Here is a 21,643-nt window from a genome sequence, read left to right as displayed (position 1 = left end):
AACTGAATAACAGTTAGTGAGATGATAGGTCTGTAGACCAACTAAATAACAGTTAGGGAGATGATAGGTCTGTAGACCAACTAAATAACAGTTAGTGAGATGATAGGTCTGTAGACCAACTAAATAACAGTTAGTGAGATGATAGGTCTGTAGACCAACTAAATAACAGTTAGTGAGATGATAGGTCTGTAGACCAACTAAATAACAGTTAGTGAGATGATAGGTGTGTAGACCAACTAAATAACAGTTAGTGAGATGATAGTTCTGTAGACAAACTAAATAACAGTTAGTGAGATGATGAAACAATGTGGCTAAATCACGGTTTCAGGGTATTCTAACCTTTAATGGCCTAAAATGAGCTATTCCAAATTGAATTAAATGACAATAGTGTCTATGTGACCATGCGTTGGAGAGATGTTTGCAACTTCTGCACAAAACCGATTCGGGGAACCAGGATGTGTTGATTTAGCATATGGGCTCATTAACCTACTTCAAAAAGTTATATAAGCCTGTTACAGTCCATATCACTAGTAATATAGGACTATTACAGTACATATCACTAGTAATATAGGACTATTACAGTCCATACCACTAGTAATATAGGACTATTACAGTCCATATCACTAGTAATATAGGACTATTACAGTCCATATCACTAGTAATACAGGACTATTATTCCATATCACTAGTAATACAGGACTATTACAGTCCATATCACTAGTAATATAGGACTATTACAGTCCATATCACTAGTAATATAGGACTATTACAGTCCATATCACTAGTAATATAGGACTATTACAGTCCATATCACTAGTAATATAGGACTATTACAGTACATATCACTAGTAATATAGGACTATTACAGTCCATATCACCAGTAATATAGGACTATTACAGTCCATATCACCAGTAATGTAGGACTATTACAGTACATATCACTAGCAATATAGGACTATTACAGTACATATCACTAGTAATATAGGACTATTACAGTCCATATCACTAGTAATATAGGACTATTACAGTACATATCACTAGTAATATAGGCCTATTACAGTCCATATCACTAGTAATATAGGACTATTACAGTACATATCCCTAGTAATACAGGCCTATTACAGTCCATATCGCTAATAATATAGGACTATTACAGTCCATAACACCAGTAATATAGGACTATTACAGTACATATCACCAGTAATATAGGACTATTACAGTACATATCACTTGTAATATAGGACTATTACAGTCCATATCACTTGTAATATAGGACTATTACAGTCCATATCACTAGTAATATAGGACTATTACAGTATACATTGAGCTACAAAAGTATTGGGACAGTGACATTTTATTTTGTTTTGGCTCTGTACTCGAACACTTTGGATTTGAAATGATACGACAACATTGAGGTTAAAGTGCAGACTGTCTGCTTTAATTTGAGTGTATTTTTTATCCATATCGGGTGAACCGTTTAGAAATTACAGCACTTTTTGAGGAGACCTAAAGTATTGGGACTAATTCACTTACTGTATATGTTATAACAAACTCCAAACACCGTAACACACTGACAGCTAAATGGATGCAGAGGAAGTGACAAATAAAACTCGAAACGAGGGGGGATGTTTACTGGTTGCTCAGGAGGTAAAGGGGAATGTTTACTGGTTGCTCAGGAGTTAAAGGGGAATGTTTACTGGTTGCTCAGGAGTTAAAGGGGAAGTCAGATGTGTGGAATAAATGTGACTAGTCGTGGAAAATACTGGAGATCAAGAAACAGAAGGTAAGGAGAAGCTCTGCTGCATATTGTGTGTTCCAAACAGGTGCTGTTAGATTACTATGTACTTTTTCTGACCGTTTGGAACAACGTAAACAACACTAAATAAATGTTAAACATAGCAGAGAGTCTTTTTATTTTTTTGTACATCTGTTATTACAGCAAAGACTAAAAACAGTCGCATTCATTAGTGAATGCAATTTCCAAAATGGAACGGTTTATTGATTGTTTACGCTAATTATTCAAGGATTGCTTTGTAATTTTATTTTAAAACAAAAATGCTTGATTTAATTTCAAATCATGAATGACTCGTATGCTGTGGGATGACATGAAAGAATGAATGATTGATTGATTGATAGATACAGTAGCCTATATAACTATTGAACTACAGGCCTAAGTATGTTACGGCATTAAGACTAAACAGGATGCGCTCTTAGGCCTACAGCTCCATGGTGGTTATACAAGGCTGCTCTACTAAGACTACTAATGATAACTGATGATCATAATAATAATAATAATAGTAATAATAACAAGATGTAGATCAATAAAAAAAATGGTTATTATTATTATAAATATAATTTCTGACAATTTGGAACAGTGTAAACAACACAAAATAAATTAGAAGTAATACCAGAGAGGTTGTTCTAACGAAAAAAAAGTGTAAAGCCTTTTTACTTTTTAGCAAAGATTATAAACAAGCCTTTTTACAGCCGAGCAAAGATTTTAAACAGCCTAATTTGTGAAATTGTTTACTTGACATGTCATTGTGTGAGACTTGGTGCTCACGGAATCAGTAGGCTATTAAACAAACACTCAAACAGGAAACAGAAGCAGGATCTGTCTTATTTCTGTAGATATATTGATGATTTATAAAGCCAGGAACATTTAACAGTTAGGCTGTTGATTATAGACTTAATTAAGTTGGTGTCCTCTCTCCTCACTTTTCTTGGACAATTAAGGCAAGGGCTGTTTTCTCGTCTCCTCACTCCGCTGCTGCCTCCGCCGCATTGTTCTAAACACCAATATGCTGCTTAACTTTGCTATTATGCACATAGCAACATGGTCTAGGAAAAGGCATCAATTCAACTGCGCACTGATGTTTCAGAAACTCGTGGGAAGCGACCGCTATCCAACGTGGGAGAAAGCGCATTTGTTATAAAATAATATTTGTATTAAGTGTTGCATCATTGTTCTTACGTAATATAACCATATACAATTTCAGTAGCACGTCTTATTGATGGACTGTGCCATCCCCACGGCCTCCACAATGGATCAGTCCACTCAGACAGGCGCCAATCAGACAGGTGTCTTGTACACCATTCAATGTTTTTTTGTTTTTTGCTACTGCTCAATTAAAGTAAATCTCGGTCGACCAGCAGCCTATCGACCAAACAATTGACCAGTCGACTAAAAGGTGTCAGCCCTAATGAAGATACCCTCAAATTAAAGCTGACAGGCTGCACTTTAACCTCATAGTCATTGTATCATTTAAAATACAGAGCCAAAACAACAATACATGTGTCACTGTCCCAAAACCTTTTGTAGCTCACTGTATATCACTAGTTACTTTCATAGTGACTTAAGTTACATCACATTATTGAATGATAGCTGAGGAGACCCAATGAGAAACAGTGATCTCACCTGGAGTATGGACTTGTGGTTCTGTCTCTGAAGGTGATCGGTCTATCAATGGACCTGGTACTGTTCAGGGAAACAACTGTGGAGGTAGGTGATGTTCCTCCCCACTGAACTCTGTTTAACAATTAAACAAAAACAATCATTTAAATTGCAAGTGAAATATTGAGTTAACAGCTTATCCTGTAAACCTAACACACTGTACACACATACCTGGGATCTCCATTTGGTCGATCCATGGAGTGGTCACTTTTCACGGACAGACAGCTTGATGCAGGAGATACTGTCTGCAGAAGCCTTTACAAATACAGACACAGTTTGAGTGAAAATTCATATTTCTAGGAAATCATTCAAAGAAAATAAAAGCTGTACTTACACTGATGGACTAACGGTAAGATACAACAAACACACTAACAGACTCAGATGAACAGTAGACCAGCTAGCAAACCTTTACTTTAACCCATGTAGACCAGCTAACAAACCTATACTTTAACCCATGTAGACCAGCTAACAAACCTATACTTTAACCCATGTAGACCAGCTAGCAAACCTATACTTTAACCCATGTAGACCTACCTAGCAAACCTATACTTTAACCCATGTAGACCAGCTAACAAACCTATACTTTAACCCATGTAGACCTACCTAGCAAACCTATACTTTAACCCATGTAGACCAGCTAGCAAACCTATACTTTAACCCATGTAGACCCACCTAGCAAACCTATACTTTAACCCATGTAGACCAGCTAACAAACCTATACTTTAACCCATGTAGACCAGCTAGCAAACCTATACTTTAACCCATGTAGACCCAGCTAACAAACCTATACTTTAACCCATGTAGACCAGCTAGCAAACCTATACTTTAACCCATGTAGACCAGCTAACAAACCTATACTTTAACCCATGTAGACCAGCTAGCAAACCTATACTTTAACCCATGTAGACCAGCTAACAAACCTATACTTTAACCCATGTAGACCAGCTAACAAACCTATACTTTAACCCATATAGACCAGCTAGCAAACCTATACTTTAACCTATGTAGACCTACATACACAGATATGTGCTAGCCATCCATCTTCCTAGTTTACAAGATAACACACAATCTAGCACCTCCACCTCTGAGGGTCTTTGTCAACCTCTGCTCAGAGCAAAATAGCAGGGTTACAGGGGGGTTACAGGGTTACAGGAGGGTTACAGGGGGGTTACAGGGTTACATGGGTTACAGGGGGGTTACAGGGTTGTTACAGGGTTACAGGGTTACAGGGTTACAGGGGGGTTACAGGGGGTTACAGGGTTACAGGAGGGTTACAGGGTTACAGGGGGTTACAGGGGGGGTTACAGGGTTACAGGGGGGTTACAGGGTTACAGGAGGGTTACAGGGTTACAGGGGGTTACGGGGTTACAGGGTTACAGGGGGTTACAGGGTTACGGGGGTTACAGGGTTACAGGGGGTTACAGGGGTTACAGGGTTACAGGAGGGTTACAGGGGGTTACAGGGTTACAGGGTTACAGGGGGGTTACAGGGGGTTACAGGGTTACAGGAGGGTTACAGGGGGGTTACAGGGTTACATGGGTTACAGGGGGGTTACAGGGGGGTTACAGGGGGGTTACAGGGGGTTACAGGGTTACAGGGGGTTACAGGGTTACGGGGGGTTACAGGGTTACAGGAGGGTTACAGGGTTACAGGAGGGTTACAAGGTTACAGGGTTACAGGAGGGTTACAGGGTTACAGGAGGGTTACAGGGTTACAGGAGGGTTACAGGGTTGGCCTTTTTTTTTTGTCTCGCCTAGGGCGGCAGAACAGCCATGACCAGCCCTGGTTGTTCCCCTGCCTGGGACCTGCAGATGGAAATAGCTGTTATGATAAATATGGTAGGCTACAACCTATCATTTCTCAAGTCTACTGAGACTTTTAGGTTTTTGTTGTACATTCTCCCTGTTCAAATAAACTTAATAAATGAATAATCTAACCAACTCTTCCATTGCCATTCAACATATTACCAACCTGTCTGGAGGTATATTGACCCTACTACAACCCATAAAACAGGTAGATATATATATACAAATGAGCTTTTATGAACTAAATTAATGTGTTGGCGAGCTTGCCTAACTTTTCTAAAATAAAGGACCCGACCGTTGAGGCAGTTTGCTTGCCGGAACTCATCCACTCGCACGCTGAGCTCGCAGTGCATCAGGGGTGTATTCAGTGGTGCACACAGTAGCAACAGAAAACGTTTTGCAACGAAAACGAGAGTTTTTATTGGTCCAGTACAGGTAGGTCCCTCCCGTTAGCTCGTGCCTAAATATATTATACCTTCACTTATACTTCCGTGTATAAAAAAAACATTAGTGGGGGGCGTTCAGCAAGATGCAACGTTTTGGAACGTTCATATAGAGATACGCTATAAGCATTTGGAATAGCGTCGACTCTAGGCTACTCGTGGCATTTCTATAGGCAACGTTTGGCTACTGAACGTGGCAGTGTTGTCGTAATCACCAGAAGGTGTGCTAAAACGGTAGCTGCCTGTGGAGTATTCATTACAACACACTGTAGCAAAACGTTTAGCAACGAAACCGACAGTTTCTCACCGGTCCAAATTCAGGTTTAATTGTTTATTAATTGTTTATTAATTATTGGAACAGCCGGTAGCTGCACATGAAATTGACACATTTCACCGACATTATGAAAACACAAACACAACCCAGATAGGTAATTTATCTGTCTTCCTCCATTTTGTCTTCCTCCATATTTTATTCGCTCTCCCCAGGCTGTCGGGGGATTTCCATCTTCTCCTTCTCAGAAACGACGGTGGATGAAAGTCCAAGGCACTTTACTGTTGCTCAGCATTTTTACAGAAAGGCATATATTGTTTGCCTATTGTGGAAAAGCTGTTGTCGACGTTGTTCAGATATGGCCTCCTAAACTTAATTCAGCCCAAAAAAATATATGGAATCGGTAGGCTACATGCTTAAAGGATACCAAAGGCCTAACATGACATTATTTCACATACATAAAGGGCAGTTACCAAAGTTTAGACTAGTTAAATGCCTACTGTTTTTATTGTGAGTTATAGGCTGTATTAAACATTAAGAATTTGATAGCCTATACACAACTTTACATAAACTATCTTGATTCAATATAGTCCGCAGCCCATGGCCTAGCCCAGACTTTTGGTGCTAACGTTACGTCGTCCTTAAAACGCGTCCTTAGAAATAAACCTGCACCGAGTTCTCTTGTCTAAATAATAATGCTCCTATGGTCATGTAAAACTATTGGTCTCTCGACCTGTAATAAACCACGATTTTTGCTATCTTAAATTCAAACAAAAAATATTACCTTCATAACGCAGTCGTCTTAAAATGGCAGTTGCATGGTTGCTTTTTACTTTCACTTTTAATGTATTTGGTAACTCCGATGATGTATATAAACCCTAGATTGATTTGACGCATCCCGGTCGGCCATATTGGCACCACCTAGTAGCAGTCTTCCGTTCTACAGTATTTCAATTGAAAGTTTCAAGGACAAAATTACATGTATTTAATAATTTTTTGTTGTTGTAGTGGGGAGAGCAGCATTAGTAATCTAAAAAAATTATTCTTTAAGGAGAATATTATTTTTCTCATTTGTACGTTTAGCTCACATAATATAATATAAACGTATGCATTAAGGTGTCTGTAATGTAATACACGTGGCAAAAAACGAATGTAGACATTAATAAATGCATTTCTATAGCTTCCGAAATATTTTTTATATTTACAACGTTGAGGGAGTGCCAACATGGAGTCGTGGTGGCTTCAATACAGCGCCTCCTAGCTATCATCTAGTGTATATATAAATCATTGGGTAACTCCCAGTGTGTTTGTTGCTGCGTAATAAAGAGGACGTTTATTTTGTTCTGTATGGATTACGAGAGGAAGTCTGTTAAGAACAAATTCTTATTTACAATGACAGCCTACCAAAAGGCCTCCTGCGGGACGGGGACTGGGATTAAAAATATATATATAGGACAAAACACACATCAAGACAAGAGAGACACCACAACACTACATAAAGAGAGACACCACAACACTACATAAAGAGAGACCTAAGACAACAACATAGCAGGGCAGCAACACAACATGACAACACAGCACGGTAGCAACACAACATGGTACAGACATTATTGGACACAGACAACAGCACAAAGGGCAAGAAGGTAGAGACAATAATACATCACGCGAAGCAGCCACAACTATCAGAAAGAGTGTCCATGATTGAGTCTTTGAATGAAGAGATGGAGATAAAACGGTCTCGTTAAGTGTTTTTTTTTTGTAGCTCGTTCCAGTCGCTAGCTGCAGCGAACTGAAAAGAGGAGCGACCCAGGGATGTGTGTGTTTTGGGGACCTTTAACAGAATGTGACTGGCAGAACAGGTGTTGTATGTGGAGGATGAATAATATCAGTCAGCAAGAGCGCGCTGCCGTCTTCTTCTTCTTTAATGGTATTATGGCGGTGCGCAAACAAGCGTAAGCGGGTCATACCACCACCTACTGTCTGCAGCTCTCAACTTCTTCTTCTTCTTCTTCTTCTTCAATGCTGGTTGTGCGCTGTTTCAATTAACATTTCTAAAGGCTTTCCCCCAAAAACCTTCTAAATTAAATCTTGACTGCAAAGTGTGCTTACCTGGCAGAATGATATGATGATTTGTATCAATCGGGAGGGCATTTGTTTAGCAAACTCTGCCATCACGCTGTAAGCCTACATTGTAGCTAACAGAAACACCGCAGGTAGCTTAGTGGGTAAGAGCGTTGTGCCAGTAACCGAAAGATCGCTGGTTCTAATCCCCGAGCCGACTAGGTGAAAAAACTGTCGATGTGCCCTTGAGCAAGGCACTTAACCCTAATTGCTCCTGTAAGTCGCTCTGGATAAGAGCGTCTGCTAAATGACAAAAATAAATAAAAAATAAATAAATAAAAAAATAAAAAACGTCTCTTGCTAGGTGCCATTTAATTAAAGGGTAAATACACCCTCACAAAAATATATTTTCTAGATTTTTCCCAGACCTAAAAAAAACGGTCTCCTGATGAAGTTTAAGCAGTGGGACTTAGATCATCCAATTCTGGTCGTTTTTTATAAAAAAAAAAAAAAAGAAGTGTGATTTAAGAGTGAAACCCCCACAAAAAATTTAGGAAAACCCATAAAAAACTATAGGAAAACAGAACTTAAATAAACACCTGCCGCGCTCTGCGCGTGAATCTACACCTTTTTCTCCCTGAGTATTCATTACAATTTCGAATCTCATAGCCAAGGGTCTGAATACTTATGTAAATAAGGTATTTCTGTATTTTATTTGTAATACATTTGCAAAAATGTCTAAACCTGTTTTTGCTTTGTCATTATGGGGTATTGTGTGTAGATTGCTGAGATTTAAAAAAAAAATCCATTTTAGAATACGGCTGTAATGGAACAACATGTGGAAAAAGTCAAGGGGTCTGAATACTTTCCGAAGGCACTGTATATCCATGGAGTGGTCACTGCACGTACCTGAGATCTCCATCTGTAAATGTGATAGGTCGATCCATGGAGTGGTCACTGTACGTACCTGAGATCTCCATCTGTAAATGTGATAGGTCGATCCATGGAGTGGTCACTGTACGTACCTGAGATCTCCATCTGTAAATGTGATAGGTCGATCCATGGAGTGGTCACTTCTCAAGGAGAGTTGGCTTGGAGTAGGAGATAGTGCTCCCAAAGGCCTTTCAGACACAGAGAATAGTGTTCAGGTAAATATTAGAATCATTCTAGTCAATAACTTTACACAGTATACCCAGTAGGACATATATTAGGTCTGTAGACCAACTGAATAACAGTTAGTGAGATGATGTGAGATGATAGGTCTGTAGACCAACTAAATAACAGTTAGAGATGATAGGTCTGTGGACCAACTAAATAACAGTTAGTGAGATGATGTGAGATGATAGGTCTGTAGACCCACTAAATAACAGTTAGAGATGATAGGTCTGTGGACCAACTAAATAACAGTTAGTGAGATGATGTGAGATGATAGGTCTGTAGACCCACTAAATAACAGTTAGAGATGATAGGTCTGTGGACCAACTAAATAACAGTGAGATGATAGGTCTGTAGACCAACAAAATAACAGTTAGTGAGATGATAGGTATGTGGACCAACTAAATAACAGTTAGTGAGATGATAGGTCTGTAGACCAACTAAATAACAGTTAGTGAGATGATAGGTCTGTAGACCAACTGAATAACAGTTAGTGAGATGATAGGTCTGTAGACCAACTGAATAACAGTTAGTGAGATGATAGGTCTGTGGACCAACTAAATAACAGTGAGATGATAGGTCTGTAGACCAACTAAATAACAGTTAGTGAGATGATAGGTCTGTGGACCAACTAAATAACAGTTAGTGAGATGATAGGTCTGTAGACCAACTAAATAACAGTTAGTGAGATGATAGGTTTGTAGACCAACTAAATAACAGTTAGTGAGATGCTAGGTCTGTGGACCAACTAAATAACAGTTAGTGAGATGATAGGTCTGTAGACCAACTAAATAACAGTTAGTGAGATGATAGGTCTGTGGACCAACTAAATAACAGTTAGTGAGATGATAGGTCTGTGGACCAACTAAATAACAGTTAGTGAGATGATAGGTCTGTAGACCAACTAAATAACAGTGAGATTATATGTCTGTGGACCAACTAAATAACAGTGAGATGATAGGTCTGTAGACCAACTAAATAACAGTTAGTGAGATGATAGGTCTGTAGACCAACTAAATAACAGTTAGTGAGATGATAGGTCTGTAGACCAACTGAATAACAGTTAGTGAGATGATAGGTCTGTAGACAAACTAAATAACAGTTAGTGAGATGATAGGTCTGTAGACCAACTAAATAACAGTGAGATGATAGGTCTGTAGACCAACTAAATAACAGTTAGTGAGATGATGAAACAATGTGGCTAAATCATCACGGCTCCAAGGTATTCTCACCTTTAATTGCATAAAATGAGCTCTTCAAAACTGAATTCAATGACAATAGGTGACCATGCTTTGGATAGATGTTGGCAACTTCTGCACAAAACCGATTTGAGGATCAGGAGAGGTCTTCAGCTCCTTATCTTTTTCTACAGTGTTGATTTAGTATATGGTCTCATTAGCCTGTTACAGTCCATATCACTAGTAATATAGGACTATTACAGTCCATATCACTAGTAATATAGGACTATTACAGTCCATATCATTAGTAATATAGGACTATTACAGTCCATATCACTAGTAATATCACTAGTAATATAGGACTATTACAGTCCATATCATTAGTAATATAGGACTATAACAGTCCATATCACTAGTAATATAGGACTATTACAGTCCATATCACCAGTAATATAGGACTATTACAGTCCATATCACTAGTAATATAGGACTATTACAGTCCATATCACCAGTAATATAGGACTATTACAGTCCATATCACTAGTAATATAGGCCTATTACAGTCATTTACATTTACATTTACATTTTAGTCATTTAGCAGACGCTCTTATCCAGAGCGACTTACAGGAGCAATTAGGGTTAAGTGCCTTGCTCAAGGGCACATCGACAGATTTTTCACCTAGTCGGCTCGGGGATTAGAACCAGCGACGTTTCGGTTACTGGCACAACGCTCTTACCCACTAAGCTACCTGCCGCCCAGTCCATATCACTAGTAATATAGGACTATTACAGTCCATATCACTGGTAATATAGGACTATTACAGTCCATATCACTAGTAATATAGGACTATAGCAGTCCATATCACTAGTAATATAGGCCTATTACAGTCCATATCACTAGTAATATAGGACTATTACAGTCCATATCACTAGTAATATAGGACTATCACAGTACATATCACTAGTAATATAGGACTATTACAGTACATATCACTAGTAATATAGGACTATTACAGTCCATATCGCTAGTAATATAGGACTATTACAGTCCATATCACTAGTAATATAGGACTATAGCAGTCCATATCACTAGTAATATAGGACTATTACAGTACATATCACTAGTAATATAGGCCTATTACAGTACATATCACTAGTAATATAGGACTATTACAGTCATATCACTAGTAATATAGGACTATTACAGTCCATATCACTAGTAATATAGATCTATTACAGTACATATCACTAGTAATATAGGACTATTACAGTCCATATCACTAGTAATATAGGACTATTACAGTATATATCACTAGTAATATAGGACTATTACAGTCCATATCACCAGTAATATAGGACTATTACAGTCCATATCACTAGTAATATTGGACTATTACAGTACATATCACTAGTAATATAGGACTATTACAGTCCATATCACTAGTAATTTAGGATATGGACTGTAATAGTCCTATATTACTAGTGATATGTACTGTATTAGATCTATATTACTAGTGATATGGACTGTAATAGTCCTATATTACTGTGGACCATCATTAATCATATGCTGTCTTCCCTTGTAGCACTGTAATTCATTAATGATATGCTGTCTTCCCTAGTAGCACTGTAGTTCATTAATCATATGCTGTCTTCCCTAGTAGCACTGTAATTCATTAATCATATGCTGTCTTCCCTAGTAGCACTGTAATTCATTAAGCATATGCTGTCTTCCCTAGTAGCACTGTAATTCATTAATGATATGCTGTCTTCCCTAGTAGCACTGTAATTCATTAATCATATGCTGTCTTCCCTAGTAGCACTTTAATTCATTAATCATATGCTGTCTTCCCTAGTAGCACTGTAATTCATTAATCATATGCTGTCTTCCCTAGTAGCACTGTAATTCATTAATCATATGCTGTCTTCCCTAGTAGCACTGTAATTCATTAATCATATGCTGTCTTCCTAGTAGCACTGTAATTCATTAATCATATGCTGTCTTCCCTAGTAGCACTGTAATTCATTAATCATATGCTGTCTTCCCCTAGTAGCACTGTAATTCATTAATCATATGCTGTCTTCCCTAGTAGCACTGTAATTCATTAATCATATGCTGTCTTCCCTAGTAGCACTGTAATTCATTAATCATATGCTGTCTTCTCTAGTAGCACTGTAATTCATTAATCATATGCTGTCTTCCCTAGTAGCACTGTAATTCATTAATCATATGCTGTCTTCCCTAGTAGCACTGTAATTCATTAATCATATGCTGTCTTCCCTAGTAGCACTGTAATTCATTAATCATATGCTGTCTTCTCTAGTAGCACTGTAATTCATTAATCATATGCTGTCTTCCCTAGTAGCACTGTAATTCATTAATCATATGCTGTCTTCCCTAGTAGCACTGTAATTCATTAATCATATGCTGTCTTCCCTAGTAGCACTGTAATTCATTAATCATATGCTGTCTTCCCTAGTAGCACTGTAATTCATTAATCATATGCTGTCTTCCCTAGTAGCACTGTAATTCATTAATCATATGCTGTCTTCCCTAGTAGCACTGTAGTTCATTAATCATATGCTGTCTTCCCTGCTCCTCTATTCTTACCTCTTTCCCTTTCTGCCTTTGACACTCTTTCTCACACCTCTCTCCCCACCTCCTCTTTCTCACACCTCTCTCCCCACCTCCTCTTTCTCACACCTCTCTCCCCACCTCCTCTTTCTCACACCCTCTCCCCACCTCCTTCTCACACCTCTCCCCCACCTCCTCTTTCTCACACCTCTCTCCCCACCACCTCTTTCTCACACCTCTCTCCCCACCTCCTCTTTCTCACACCTCTCTCCCCACCTCCTCTTTCTCACACCTCTCTCCCCCACCTCCCTTCTCAACCCTCCCCACCACCTCTTTCTCACACCTCTCTCCCCACCTCCTCTTTCTCACACCTCTCTCCCCACCTCCTCTTTCTCACACCTCTCTCCCCACCTCCTTTCTCACACCTCTCCCACCTCCTCTTTCTCACACCTCTCCCCACCTCCTCTTTCTCACACCTCTCTCCCCACCTCCTCTTTCTCACACCTCTCTCCCCACCTCCTCTTTCTCACACCTCTCTCCCCACCTCCTCTTTCTCACACCTCTCTCCCCACCTCCTCTTTCTCACACCTCTCTCCCCACCACCTCTTTCTCACACCTCTCTCCCCACCTCCTCTTTCTCCCACCTCTCTCCCCACCTCCTCTTTCTCACACCTCTCTCCCCACCTCCTCTTTCTGCCTCTGTTTTTATAATGCACACCAGATGAGCATTGAAGTACAGATTTAACTTCTATTTAGAATATATATTACAATTATATTTATAATGCATGTATTATGTGTTTATAACACTTGGATAATGAACTTCTTTCAATAAAGCGTTTCACATTCTCTACTGGTTGAAATTAAGTCTTATTTGATGAAATACTACACCTATCCAGTGTCCTCAGATCAATGCAGATGAAGGAAATTAGATAGTGAGATGAACCGGTTTAGTGAGATGAACCAGTTTTAGAGTATTTACATGATGCATAGGAAGTGTAGTGTACTGTTTTTAAAATTCTGTTTATGTATATATGAATTACAAATCAGCCTTTAACTAGTTAAATCATGTTTGTAGTCTATTGCATAGTTACAATGTGTAACCATTGATGTCCCAGGATTGGTAAACACTGTTGAAGTGTATAATTGTAATACATACATGCAGACAAAGTGTTAATAAAAAGACTGGAGTTTGATACTCCTGGTATTGGATATGACTGAAAAAGTATGTTTCACAGGCATTCATACCTGAACTGCACCTTTATTTGCCAAGGTAGAGTACATGATCAGTGAATATATTCAATGTACAGAATACTATGTGGGGATCTCATGCATGGTCATAACTACATGTATATAAGACTTGCATCCTTGGCACAAAGTTATATTACATTCTACTCAATCCATAGGCTTCATTAATGTCATTCAGACTGTTTTGAAGTTGATCCAACCGGCTATGATAGCTGAGGTTCATAGCTAGGTTCTGAACTAATATTTACACCAAACGTTTTAGGGTCCACATACACAGATCAGCTACATAGCTACACATCCATAGGCATACAGGTATATTTATCCTCCACTACACAATAAGCAAGAAAATAGTTAGCTACGTTACTTCAGCTGCATTGCATTGCAAATATCAGCAAGGCAAGTTTACAAAATTCTACATTCAATTTGCAGTAAATGCTTTAGCTAGGTAGATTTTTTACACCCACAGTTTCACAAGACGACAGCCTGGTTTTCAGAATTACAATTTCATTCTTGCGTCACAACACCCATAAAGCTAGCCAGCTAGCTGGCTAATGTTAGCTAGTCAGATAACTTGCTAAATAGCGATTTTCGTAAATTAACTTTATGACCAAAACATATGCATAATCGTTTTGTCTCTACATTAACTAACATATTCCTCGCAACTGTAAATGTTTTTGCATGATTCGTTATGATGTGATAATTACTTATGTTTGCTTCCATCCAAGTATTTTTGTCAGCCATCTTTGCTGAAGAAAGTCTCTCAGCCTTGGGTCGCATAGCGTCAAAGTCGTCATGGGAACCACTCGATATGATTGGTCATCGCTCAGTGGTCCGCCGCTGGTGATTTGCATAAAGTTGGCGAACAGTTTAACCTTTTCACCGCCTCCTTCGCGCCGCCAACTTCGCTTCTCACCAATTTCCTTCCATTGAAAATAAATGGGAAGCGGAGTTTTCACCGCTCGACACCACGTGCTAGTGTCAACGGGGCATTACGCGTCACGTGTTAGTTTAAGCGTCTGTTTGGTTTATTATTAAAGAGCTCACCATGAACGCCTTACAAACATTCTTAAAATAAAGTGGTGATCCTAACTGACCTAAGACAGGGTATTTTTACAAACCTCTACATATTCATGATTTTGTAAAAAAATATTTTTCATTGCCAGAGTAATCTAATCAATTTCATTTTTTCGATTTAGAAAAAATAGACATATCACCTCAATGCAATAAAATGCAAATTAATTCTTAAAAATCATACAATGTGATTTTCTGGATTTTTGTTTTAGATTCCGTCTCTCACAGTTGAAGTGTACCTATGATAAAAATTACAGACCTCTACATGCTTTGTAAGTAGGAAAACCTGCAAAATCGGCAGTGTATCAAATACTTGTTCTCCCCACTGTATTTGCTTATGGTCTTGCCTACGCCTAGCGAACAGTTTTTTAAATTCTATGAGAAAAAAATATTCCATTTAATTTGGAACGGCAAGCCAGACAAAATTAAACGGGCCAATTCATATAATGAATATGAATTCGGAGGACAGAAATTATGAAATATTAAAGCATTAGACCTATCACTAAAAGCTTCAGTCATACAAAAGTTATACTTAAATCCGAACTGGTTCTCTAGCAAATTAGTAAGATTGTCTCACCCAATGTTCAAGAATTTTTCCCTTTATTCAGATTACAACCTCTCACTTTCAGTTATTTGAAAATGAAATAATCTCCCAAATATCACTATTTCTAAAACAAGCCATAGAAAGTTGGTTGCCATTTCAATTTAATCCTCCAGAAACGACAGAACAAATAATGCAACAAATATTGTGGTTAAACTCAAATACACTAATTGACAAAAAAACTTTTTTTTTGACAAAATGTTTAAAAAAGGTATACAGTGATCCCTCGCCACTTCAGCGGTTCACTTATCGCGGATTCGCTATTTCGCGGATTTTCATAATGCATTTTTTTTTTTTTGGTGCATTGTGCTCTGCATTCTGATTCGCTAAAAACTCACTCCCGCTTCTTGTATCAAAACATGCTACGAATTGTGCTATCATTTTGTCGTCTCGTGCAGTTATGTGTAGGTACATAAAACAGCTTGGCAAATTTACATTAAGTTGGCCAAATTATCTTGTAATTTCGAACATCTTCTAAACCCATAATGTCGACTTAAACGGCCTACACGTGAGTCACTGTATTTGTATACATGTAATAGTTGCTAATTGTAAAAAAAAAAAGTTTTCTATTTCGCGGATTTCACTTATCGCGGGTCATTTTCGGAACGTAACCCCCGCGATAAACGAGGGATTACTGTAATCTTCGTAAATGATATCATCGGTAGGACTGGTGGAGTTATGTCGCACATGCAGCTAACAAAAACATATGTAAATGTCTGCTCTACCCAAAATTACAACCAAATAATTGCAGCCTTACCGCAAAAATGGAAGAGGAAAGTGGAAGGGGGAGAAAGTAAGGAACTTGTCTGTCGGCCTTGCATTAAAGAACATAATTGGTTAAGGAAAACTGTGATAAATAAAAAGTATATCAGTTTCATTTAAGGACCAAAGGATTGACAGCCGTCCCATATAGATTGCAAAATAGTTGGGAAGAGAATTTTGACGTACCGATCCCATGTTATAGTGTTTATGAACTGATACGCAAAACGACACCGGATTTAAACATTTTAATCTTTCAATTTAAAGTATTATATAAAATTCTTGCTACCAATAGAATGTTATTTATATGGGGGATACAATCTTCCCAGCTCTGCAGATTTTGCTGCGAAGACAGAATCATTGGATCATTTGTTTTGGTACTGTCCATTTGTAGCTTGTTTTTGGACACAGGTCCAGGAATGGCTAAAGGATTGCAATATTTACCTGGAGCTAACCCTGCAGATAGCATTACTGGGTGATCTGAAAAGACATAGTCAATCAATCAATAATATAATAATACTTTTAGCAAAAATGTTTATTATTAATTCACAATCTGTAGAAACAATGAATATAGAAAGGTTCAGAACTTTTGTAAAACATCACAGTACAGTTAAAATATATATGGCAAATAGAAATCCTATATGGATGGTGTTAAGAGATAGATGGGAGGTGTTGAATGGAATTGAAGGATGGGACTAATAACAACTAACAACAAATAATAACAAGATAACTAATAATGTAAGCATACTGTGTCCATAATAAGTATATAGGTTGTATGTTGGGAGCTTTTGGGAAAGGGCACAGTTAGAAAGATATGGCATTTAGAAGGAAATAGGATGGACCTCATGAAAATGATCGGAGAGGTTGAGAGTAGAAGAAGATCAGGAGAAAAAACAAAATATAATTATTGTAAAATTGACTGTGTCCATAAAATATAGATAGTAAATATAAGCTGGAAGTAGAGGCCTAAGCATTGTTGTTCACTAGTTTACCCAAAGTAGGGAAGGGGAGGTGGGGTTGGAAAGTAATAAAGGGGAATACAGTAATCCCTCGTTTATCGCGGGGGTTACGTTCCGAAAATGACCCGCGATAAGTGAAATCCGCGAAATAGAAAACTTTTTTTTTTTTTACAATTAGCAACTATTACATGTATACAAATACAGTGACTCACGTGTAGGCCGTTTCGTCGACATTATGGGTTTAGAAGATGTTCGAAATTACAAGATAATTTGGCCAACTTAATGTAAATTTGCCAAGCTGTTTTATGTACGTACACATAACTGCACGAGACGACAAAATGATAGCACAATTCGTAGCATGTTTTGATACAAGAAGCGGGAGTGAGTTTTTAGCGAATCAGAATGCAGAGCACAATGCACCAAAAAAAAAAAAATGCATTATGAAAATCCGCGAAATAGCGAATCCGCGATAAGTGAACCGCGAAGTGGCGAGGATCACTGTATATATATATATAAACATGGGGGATTGGAACTGATGCAGACAATTACATTGATGGAAGTTACAATCTATCTCCAATATTAAGCTGATCTACCCCCCAAAAAAAGAACAAAAAAAAAGAAAAGGAGCGTGCTTTGCCTCTTGTCATCCGAACTCCTGAACAAAGGAAATCTCTCAGTTTATATACTTCATGTTACACGTTTCTTCAACAACATCTGGTAATCATCAGTGGGCACTCCCCTCTCTGATGGTATCACCCTGTACCCCAAGTCAGGATATTATATCTATCAATCATTCTAAGATAAACCCCAGTAAGCTCCCCCGACATACCAGAATCCTTGGTATCCAGATTCTGTGGCACCAAGTGTCACCTCTAACAAATGTAACCTTGTTCCCACAACACCACGAAAAGACATTATAACAATCCTCCCCCCAAACATTTTTTTGTGGTAAGTAACATTCCTCATATATATAACTCATCACTTAACCCCAACAATTCACATAAAACTTCATATAAAATAAACTGTTCTCCAATCAGTAGTATAGATATATGTTTAGAGTCTAAACTATTCTAGATAACTGAGAATTCATCCCCCTCTACCTGAATCCAACCAGATTCTCAATATATTTAAATCAACAAAGTTATACATTCTCAGTCACTTAGCTCACGCACCATCAGACCTCTCAAACCTCTATGTAGTCGGTCTGAGTAAAAGATAGATACATGATGACCTACTATATATTCATGCTGAGAGAATCTCTGTAGTCCAAATCTTACTGATATATAAGGAAAAATCCCACATAGAACCTCCCTATTGTTTAAATGACACCCTTGTACACATCATTTTCAAATATACCCATCCTCTTAGACATGCTACCAAGAAAAACATACATAGAAATACATTCTTAACATCATAACATTATCCACACAAATACAATGATACATTACACTTTCTAAGTTACATAGAGATTATAATATAGTCAGATGAATATATCTCAATAGAAATAACGTCAGTCTTCTTCATCCATGTCTAACTGAGTATTACAGTACCATGTAGTTGACCTACTGTATGTCTGTCTAACAGTATTACAGTACCATGTAGTTGACCTACTGTATGTCTGTCTAACAGTATTACAGTACCATGTAGTTGACCTACTGTATGTCTGTCTAACAGTATTACAGTACCATGTAGTTGACCTACTGTATGTCTGTCTAACTGAGTATTACAGTACCATGTAGTTGACCTACTGTATGTCTGTCTAACAGAGTATTACAGTACCATGTAGTTGACCTACTGTATGTCTGTCTAACAGTATTACAGTTACCATGTAGTTGACCTACTGTATGTCTGTCTAACAGTATTACAGTACCATGTAGTTGACCTACTGTATGTCTGTCTAACAGTATTACAGTACCGTGTAGTTGACCTACTGTATGTCTGTCTAACTGAGTATTACAGTACCGTGTAGTTGACCTACTGTATGTCTGTCTAACAGTATTACAGTATCATGTAGTTGACCTACTGTATGTCTGTCTAACAGTATTACAGTACCATGTAGTTGACCTACTGTATGTCTGTCTAACAGTATTACAGTACCATGTAGTTGACCTACTGTATGTCTGTCTAACAGTATTACAGTACCATGTAGTTGACCTACTGTATGTCTGTCTAACAGTATTACAGTACCATGTAGTTGACCTACTGTATGTCTGTCTAACAGTATTACAGTACCATGTAGTTGACCTACTGTATGTCTGTCTGTCTGTCTGAGTATTACAGTACCATGTAGTTGACCTACTGTATGTCTGTCTAACAGTATTACAGTACCATGTAGTTGACCTACTGTATATTAGAATAACATAGAGACACTATTATGGAATTGTGATGACCTGAGAGAATATTAGGGTAGCACTGTAATTTATTAATCATATGCTGTCTTCCCTAGTAGCACTGTAATTCATTAATCATATGCTGTCTTCCCTAGTAGCACTGTAATTCATTAATCATATGCTGTCTTCCCTAGTAGCACTGTAATTCATTAATCATATGCTGTCTTCCCTAGTAGCACTGTAATTCATTAATCATATGCTGTCTTCCCTAGTAGCACTGTAATTCATTAATCATATGCTGTCTTCCCTGGTAGCACTGTAATTCATTAATCATATGCTGTCTTCCCTAGTAGCACTGTAATTCATTAATCATATGCTGTCTTCCCTAGTAGCACTGTAATTCATTAATCACATGCTGTCTTCCCTGCTCCTCTATTCTTACCTCTTTCCCTTTCTGTCTTTGACACTCTTTCTCCCACCTCTCTCCCCCACCTCCTCTTTCTCACACCTCTCCCCACCTCATCTTTCTCACACCTCTCTCCCCCACCTCCTCTTTCTCCCACCTCTCTCCCCACCTCCTCTTTCTCCCACCTCTCTCCCCACCTCCTCTTTCTCCCACCTCTCTCCCCACCTCCTCTTTCTCCCACCTCTCTACCCACCTCCTCTTTCTCACACCTCTCTCCCCACCTCCTCTTTCTCCCACCTCTCTCCCCACCTCCTCTTTCTCACACCTCTCTCCCCACCTCCTCTTTCTCACACCTCTCTCCCCCACCTCCTCTCTCCCCACCTCCTCTCTCCCCACCTCCTCTTTCTCCCACCTCTCTCCCCACCTCCTCTTTCTCCCACCTCTCTCCCCACCTCCTCTTTCTTCCTCTGGTTTTATAATGCACACCAGATGTGCATTGAAGTACAGATTTAACTTCTATTTAGAATATATATTACAATTATATTTATAATGCATGTATTATGTGTTATAACACTTGGATAATGAACTTCTTTCAATAAAGCGTTTCACATTCTCTACTGGTTGAAATTAAGTCTCATTTGATGAAATACTACACCTATCCAGTGTCCTCAGATCAATGCAGATGAAGGAAATTAGATAGTGAGATGAACCGGTTTAGTGAGATTAACCAGTTTTAGAGTATTTACATCAGGGGTGTCAAACGTACGGCCCGCGGGCCGAAAACGGCCCGCAAACGGATTTAATCCGGCCCGCGAGATGATATGACTGAAAAAGTATGTTTCACAGGCATTCATACCTGAACTGCACCTTTATTTGCCAAGGTAGAGTACATGATCAGTGAATATATTCAATGTACAGAACACTATGTGGGGATCTCATGCATGGTAATAACTACATGTATATAAGACTTGCATCCTTGGCACAAAGTTATATTACATTCTACTCAATCCATAGGCTTCATTAATGTCATTCAGACTGTTTTGAAGTTGATACAACCGGCTATGATAGCTGAGGTTCATAGCTAGGTTCTGAACTAATATTTACACCAAACGTTTTAGGGTCCACACACACAGATCAGCTACATAGCTAGCTACACATCCATAGGCATACAGGTATATTTATCCTCCACTACACAATAAGCAAGAAAATAGTTAGCTACGTTACTTCAGCTGCAATGCATTGCAAATATCAGCAAGGCAAGTTTACAAAATTCTACATTCAATTTGCAGTAAATGCTTTAGCTAGGTAGATTTTTTTACATCCACCGTTTCAC

The 21,643-nt window shown here is 38.4% G+C and overlaps 2 protein-coding genes across 3 annotated transcripts in view; both read right to left on the bottom strand.

Moving 5' to 3' along the window:
- The window catches only part of LOC121558339, a 28,865-nt gene extending 22,035 nt beyond the window's left edge, over nt 1-6,830 (bottom strand). For both annotated transcript variants that reach the window (XM_045214277.1, XM_045214279.1), the window contains exons 1-3: nt 6,758-6,830; nt 3,626-3,709; nt 3,419-3,529 (exon numbers count right to left, since the gene is read on the bottom strand). In XM_045214277.1, the coding sequence (XP_045070212.1) occupies nt 3,419-3,529; nt 3,626-3,651 (137 nt within the window). In that variant the 5' untranslated portion in view covers nt 3,652-3,709; nt 6,758-6,830. The remainder of the gene's footprint in view (nt 1-3,418; nt 3,530-3,625; nt 3,710-6,757) is intronic.
- LOC121560649 overlaps nt 1-21,643 on the bottom strand; it is a 350,876-nt gene that overhangs the window by 153,713 nt on the left and 175,520 nt on the right. The gene's annotated exons all lie outside the window — the stretch shown is intronic.

This window comes from Coregonus clupeaformis, unplaced genomic scaffold (genome assembly GCF_020615455.1).
Source record: "Coregonus clupeaformis isolate EN_2021a unplaced genomic scaffold, ASM2061545v1 scaf0230, whole genome shotgun sequence".
Taxonomy (NCBI): Eukaryota; Metazoa; Chordata; class Actinopteri; order Salmoniformes; family Salmonidae; genus Coregonus; species Coregonus clupeaformis.
The sequence above is the reverse complement of the archived record's forward strand: the minus strand, read 5'-3'. Positions and strand labels throughout refer to the sequence as shown.